We start from the raw sequence: 7481 nt of genomic DNA, 5'->3' as shown, positions 1-7481 counted from the left end.
CACGGTGTTTTTGCAATTCTTTTTCTCATTTGCAGCGATGTTATAAATTGTAACACAACAGCAAAAGTTTCACTCAATTACTTTTTCTCAATTTTCGTGTCGCACACGTCATCCTCGTGTGGCGCCGTGCCGATAACCTTTTTATCCCCAACTCCAAAAATGAGCCCAAAGCACTCCAGCTCTTGTTTTGAGATAGACAGCTTGACACTTTCTTTCCCAACCCATCCACAAAGGCAGTTCCATTTTAACTCCCCATCGTTCAGTTGAATCACATAACTCCCACATCCATCAAAAGTCCTTCCAAACTCACTGTTCTTCACTTCAGTCTCTTTTAAGAGCCGGACAAGCATATCAGTGCTTATCACAAGCTTCCTCTTCTCCCCAATGAATTCTTTTAAAACACCAATCCCCTCACTACCCGCACGATACGAATCAAACTTCTCTCCTTTCTTCCTTTTGAAGATCTTAACACCGGCACTCAACACTTTTAAGTCCTTCATCACCTCACACCCAATTTTAGATACAAAAGAAATCTGTGCTCGGTCTTCCGCCATCACATAGAGTTGCTCTTTGGGGAATGTCTCTGTAAACCCATAATACTCTTTTAAGTGCGCAAAGATGGTTTCTCCATTCTCAGTCTCGAGAAGCTTTTTCATGACTTGTGGACCAATATTCCCCCCAAGTCTCATCATTTTTTTGGTCAGTTTCTCCTTGGTCTCGGCTTTCTTTTCTGGTTGTTCAAGTTGTTGATCTTTTTTAACATACTTTGGTTTCCTCTTTTTGAGTGGCGTTTCGCCCTTTTTAACAAAGACTGCGGTGTAAAATCCGCCTGTGTTCTGCAAGTGTGGTAAAATGCGAAGAGTATACTCCAAATGGAACTTTTTGGCTTCGTCTTCACTTGGTGGGAATGTCGATTTTGGTATTTTGGTGGAGGGTTCAGCAACTTCTTTCATTTCATTATCAAATGCTTTCCAAGTAGAAATGCCTTGTTTGTACTTGAGACCTGGAAGTGTGTTTCGTGCATCAATTAACTCAACCGCGTCACCATACGTGCGAAGGATTTCAGAGACGACCGCCTCGTCTTCAATTGGATTTAAACTGCATGTGGAATACACAAACTTCCCTCCAACTTTCAAGTGACATATCACATTCTTCATAATGTCAATTTGCTCGCGGTGTAAGCCATAACCACCCATCACATTCCATTTTGTACGCGAGTCTGCATTCTTTCGAATAGTTCCATCGCCACTACATGGTACATCACACAACATTCGATCAAATAAAAATCCGTCGAAGTTAAGTACCTGTGCTTTGTAGTTAGTGATTACAACATGCGGCATTGACAGTCTCATCGTTTGGTGAATCAACAATTTTGCTCTCTGTCTGTCTGCATCATTTGCAACGACACATCCATTCTTCCCAGTCATTTCAACAAGTTGTGATGTCTTTGATCCTGGCGCTGCGCAGATGTCCAAGACACTCATTCCTTCATGCACATCAAGAAGAAGTGCAGGTATCATCGACACTATTTCTTGTCTTGAGATCTCTCCAGCTTCATTCATCAACACCATGAACTTGTGTAATTTCTCATATTGAGCGCATTCTTTGACTTGTCTTCTTCTTACATTCACCTGATAAGTGTAAGGGTTCCACTGAAATGTCTGTGGTTTTAACTCGTCTGGGAGCGACTGAATAATTTCCTCAATGCATTTTTTAACAAGAGGAAATGACTCGGAAGTCTTTGTAAGTCTAAAAGAAGTTGGAAGTGGTGTTTTAATACTTTCGATAAACAAGTCTCTCTCGTTTGGTTCTACGATTCCTTGAGCAGTGTAGTAGTCCAAAAAGGATTGATTTATTAAGTCGTAGTTAACGTAGAGTGCGTCTTTCTTTGTAGTTTGAATTGGTTTTGCCATCAGGGTTAATCAATTTATTCAGATGAAAATGTTAAAAGTTCCATAAAAAATGGACTCAGACTTTTTCGATTAACAAAAAGATTCACAGATAAAGTTGTTTGATCACATTACATATCAAATATGTCCTCATTTGTCGTTTTTTCTTCTTGAAGTTGCTCCTCGAGTATTTTAAGGTTCTGCGAGTGCGAAGAAAAAAGAGACTCAAACTTGAGGACGTAGACTATGAATGAAGAAACCATTCCAATGAAAGCACCTCCTAAAATATCAGAGAAGTTGTGGTAATAGTCTCTTGTTCGTGAAATCGCGACAACACCAGCAACGATAAATGGACAAATCGACAACGCCACTATTTGTTATTTAATAATACAATTCAATATAAAAAACTAAAACACAACAAACATCTCCATACTTCATGTGATGTTGAAAAGACATGAAGTTGTCCAACAAGTAACAACGACAAGAAAGTGGCGCCATTGAATATCGTTGAAGAGTGCCCCGATGGGAATGATTGATAGACATCTATCGTGTCACTTGGTTTCTGTGCTAATCTGTCATAAAAATGAGGGCGGGGTCGACCCGCAAAAAGCTTGAAAGAGCTTACAACCGCTGCACAAAGTGAAATTGCAAACGCGAGTGCCAAAAATGAGAGCAAAAAGTATCGCCACGACGTTTTGAGGAAAGAAAATAACACCAATAATAGAAGAGGTGGGACGTATGCTACTAACGCACAGACGTAAAACGGAACTGACTCGTTTTTGAAAGGGTATTTCATATTAACGTTATCCTCTTCAGTTGGAATTAACATGTGATGTGGGTTTATAAACAGCATTACGACTGATATGACAACACACAGAAAAACCACAACTAGATCTACCATCACTTCATTAACTATTTTATTCTCGCACAGTTTCATTATCCGCCAAATAGTTTTGTAGTTTAATCAAAATACAATTCAATTTGTTCAAAATGTTATATATAACATTTTTGTTTTTTATTTTTATATGAAAATACTTAAATGTATTATAAATAATATTACACAAAACTATATTTTTATTTGTTTAAATATATTATTAAATACAATAATTAATATAATACAATAAATTAAATACTTTTAGTATTATATAATTTATGAATTATATCGTATATTTTTTACCATAAATATTACAATTTTAACTATATTTATAGTATGATTTATTGCTTTATACCTTCTTTCATAATTTAAACAAAATCAAGGTAATTATAACCATTTGAATAAAGTCAGTGGAAAAACGTTGTCCATTCTTTGTTATATTTTTAGAAATGGTGTATTATTTTCAATTTTTTAAAATCAAGTCATTTTCAATTTTTGTTTTCATTAAACTTAACATGTATTTATATCGCCCGATATATAACATGAAAAAAATAAACAAAAAATTGTTTTTAAAATATATAACCCAAAGTCACAAATAAAAAGTTATATTTTTGAAGACTTTTTTCCCTTTAAATGTCAGGAAAAAAACAATTCTTCTTGATATGTCATGAATAAATTTAAATGCATTCAACGAATTATATTGGTTCAATTTCAAGTTTTAATTTTATTTTTACAATAAATTCAAACAAATTAAACTTAAAATAAAAAATGCAAACACAACTTGGGTGCGTTTCTATTGTTGGACAACCATTAGGAATAGTTCATAACACATTGAATGAAATTTTACGTCCAATTGAACCATTTTCTGGGACTTTCGATGACTATGATGTATTATTAGAAGATATAGTATTATTTAAGTCGAAAATGGAAGCAAATGTGAACAGAGAAATATGTTGTTATAACAACATTTTGAATTTGGCTATTGGTGATTTAAATGGGGCTATTAGCGCGTTCAAAAACGAAAAAGAATGGATTGTAAAGATAATTACTACAATACAATTTACAGAACATTTAATAGAAAGGGTCAAACTAATTAATGAACACATCACTAATTGTTTAAATTTCCTCACAAGATTTGCTGTTCCAAGAGCTGGTTTTGAGCAGCTTAATAACTATTTGAGACAAACCAAGGTACCACTTCCTGGTGAAAACGAAGTGGATTTTCCAGAACAAACAAACAGACCACATTCGGAAGAAGTCCATGAAATATCCATGGCGAATAATGATGACGTCATTGACTTACTCTACTTAAACGACGATGAAAACGACTATTATAAAATGTCAGAAGAAAACAATGAAAATGCAGAAAAAAATATCAGAGTCTTCAGTATCCATGGAAGAAATTGAAACTGGTACAAATTTGGATCTTCAAATTGAAAAAGTTCTTTTAGATGACGAATTCGATTGTGATTATTTACACGACTATCTTCAATCAACAAAAACAAAAATGGACCACGTAGAGATCATTAACACGGTTTTAAGATTTTTGAATCTTAGAAGAAACAGGGAAGCTCCAAATAGGAGGATACAAATGTTTCGATTGTATGAATACTTGGTCAAAAAAATTCAAATTGACAGCTCCATTTTTATTGCAAGTTTAACAAAAAATATTTCAGCGGATATTTGGAGTCGACAAATAAACATGACGAAGAATGGGAAAAAATATCTGGAAGGCCAACCTTGTTTTCTCGATTTGAAAAGGATATAATTGTTGAATTTATCCATCGTCGTGATGAATCAAAAAATCCTGCAACATACAACGACACAGTATTGTTTTAATCAACGAGCTTGGTAGGGAAGATGTTGACGTGAAGATGCTGTACAATTTTGTCAGATCCGAAACTAGAATTCAAACTGCGATGGGTGTATCAATGGAATCACAGAGAGTAGATGTCGACTACAACAAAATAAACGCCTATTTTGATTTACTAGAAAAGGAAATTACTGGTGTATTGACAGCTTTTATTTTTAACTGCGACGAGTCTGGTTTTCAGGTTTGGGCTGACAAAAAAACCAAACTGTAATAATAACGAACCGTGGAGTGGATAAAGTTGAGGTTCCGGTCGAATGTACAGGTGGAAGGACTACAATGATGGGAACAGTGTGTATGGACGGTACACCATTGAAGCTGTTATTTTTGATTCCAACAAAATCCATCGAAAAGGAACTTCTTGAAAATGGCGTAACTATCAACAGAGCATATCTCCATTACACCAAGAAATCTTTCATGAACGGTTATTTATTTATGAGATGGTTACTTCTCGTGTTTATTCCATTAATCAAAACTAAGAGAGAGGTATACAAGTATTGGGGTAAAGCAGTTTTGATAATGGATGGTTATGGATCCCATTTAAAAAATGATGCTATTTTGTTGCTCAGTAAAAACAATGTGTGTGTCATGTTGATGCCTTCACATGTTTCACATCTTGTGCAAGTATTGGATGTGGGCTTGTTTGGAAACCAAAAAGACTCCGTGTCGCAGAGAAGTTATGAATGACACTTATTCGTCTTTGTCGGTATCTGCGGTACAAATTTTGTCAATAATAAATTCTTGGGAAAAAGCAACAACGACAAAAAAATATAATCTCAGCATTTGTCTCATGCGGATTAATTCCAAGGTTGTTAGACAACATCCAAATTGTTTGCGAAGTAGTAAAAAAAACTTGTACCAAAATTGATCACTTTTTTACCCAAGAAGAAATTGAAGAGTGTGTAAATATTCTACCAACGGGACTATCCGATACAATGAAAAGAAAAAAGGTGTTAAAAACACTTAGAAGCAAAGCAAGAAGTTATGACAATTCATTACTGAAATCAAAACATGGACTTGTTTTATACAAAAGAGAAAGAATACCATTGAGTGTATTGAACCAAACAACTATGTCAACCATATAATTTCACCAACAGATGTAATTATCAATTTAATTCTTATTAACGAGTTTTTTATTACATGAATTGTTAATTAAAATTGCTTTTTTGATGAAACATATTATTTTATTTGGTAAGTATATGTTATTTAGTTAAACTTGTTAATTTAAAAAAACTGTATTATATTATATATTGAAAAACTATTAAATAATTAAATGTATCATATTTTTCTATAAATGATAAAAATAAGGGTTTTAAACAAACTGTTTGAAATTTAATAATCAAATTTTCTTGTTAATTGTAAGTGTTTGTTTTTGTAATATAACCTCAAGTGACATTTAGAATGTTTGAATTTGGTTATAGGCTTCACTACAATGACAATTACATTGGCTACAAATAATGTTGTTTTTATAGATTGACACCATCAAAATGGTTGATTGAAGCAACACCTTTATACTCTTTACTCTCCGAATGACTTGGTCAAGCTTACTTGTATGATTACAAACCCTTTTATCCTTTTCATAGAGCCAATGCTTGTACTCGCCATTTAATTACACTCTTCTCGAGAGCGTCGTTTTAGCGAGGTCTTTGAAAATGATAAAAATGAAAATTTAATGGATTAAGAAAACTGTAAAATAAATGATGTTTGATTTTTAGTTGTTTTTAATTTTGAAAAAAATACAAAAGAAACAAAAGAAAAAAAAATATGAAAAAAAATTGATTTTTTGTAAATATTTTTGAATTATGTAAAATAATTGTATCTCATGTTAGAAGATTCTGGACCGGACAAGGTTTAACAAGCGGACAACGTTTTCCCACTGACTATATAATTATATTTTTTTGATTTAAAAATTTAATAATTTCAATGTGTTATTTACTTTTTGTTTTAGTACAAATTTAAAATAGTTGTCAATTTATTTAAAAGGTTGTTTATGTTATTTTGTATGACCTTTTAATAAATTTGGTGTATTGCAAAACAAAATATGATATACTTTCAGAAATTTGTCATAAAGAAATACAATAAACTTTTTTAAATTAAAATCAATAATTATTGATGTTATTGTTTATTATAAAAAAAAGACAAACGATTTGTCATTGGCATTATTTAAAAAAAATCAATTGTTTGAATGCCGATGTATTTTAAAATAGATGTATTTCTAACGGTATTTGACTAGTAATTTGGCAAATCTGTTTAATGCTAACCACATCCAAGTAAAAGAACATAAAGAAATACTTTTCAAACAATTATTTTTTATGTTTTAAATTTATCATTTTTTTGGAATGATTATTAATATTTTTAATAGATAGTTATTAGAAATAATTGTTTTATCGTTTATTTGTTATGGCAATGGCGTTGCATGTCTGCTTTTAAAGTAACAATAATAATTATTCTGATAACAAATATATAAAATATAATTTAAATCATAACCATTGATTCAACGAAGAGCCTAATTCTGTGACACTGTTTAAATTAATTGATATTGCCGTTTTGTCGATCATTTTTTCATTTTTTAACCATTTGTTTCGATCAAGTCACAGACTTCATATCGAATTCACCATTTTTTAAATAATTGCATGGTAACAATAAATTTAGTAACAATAACAAAATTCTTGGACAAAAATATAAACAATTTGGTAACATTATAAATATAGCGGAACTAATTGTCTTTGTAGTCTAATGGTTAAATTATACTATTAATATGGTTGATTTTTGTTAAATATCATTCCACTTCTATAAGAAAAAACAATAATTTTCATTTGCAGAATTAGGATTTTTGTTTTGAGAACAC

At 32.0% G+C, this 7481-nt stretch overlaps 2 protein-coding genes across 2 annotated transcripts; both read right to left on the bottom strand.

The window, feature by feature from the left end:
* Positions 1–77: 77 nt before the first annotated feature.
* On the bottom strand, positions 78–1913 carry EIN_184050 (hypothetical protein; the record flags this gene model as incomplete). The annotated part of the gene is made up of 1 exon (XM_004260801.1): positions 78–1913. The coding sequence occupies one exon, from the start codon at positions 1911–1913 to the stop codon at positions 78–80; it is 1836 nt and encodes a 611-aa protein (XP_004260849.1).
* A 107-nt stretch (positions 1914–2020) lies between these two features.
* EIN_184040 (lipid phosphate phosphatase, putative) lies at positions 2021–2826 on the bottom strand (the record flags this gene model as incomplete). The annotated part of the gene is made up of 2 exons (XM_004260800.1): positions 2021–2259; positions 2313–2826. The coding sequence occupies 2 exons, from the start codon at positions 2824–2826 to the stop codon at positions 2021–2023; spliced, it is 753 nt and encodes a 250-aa protein (XP_004260848.1).
* Positions 2827–7481: the final 4655 nt, after the last annotated feature.

Source organism: Entamoeba invadens (genome assembly GCF_000330505.1).
Source record: "Entamoeba invadens IP1 unplaced genomic scaffold scaff_1105074725183, whole genome shotgun sequence".
Classification (NCBI taxonomy): domain Eukaryota; phylum Evosea; order Mastigamoebida; family Endamoebidae; genus Entamoeba; species Entamoeba invadens.
Note: the sequence above shows the minus strand (reverse complement) of the source record. Positions and strands in the feature narration are given on the sequence as shown.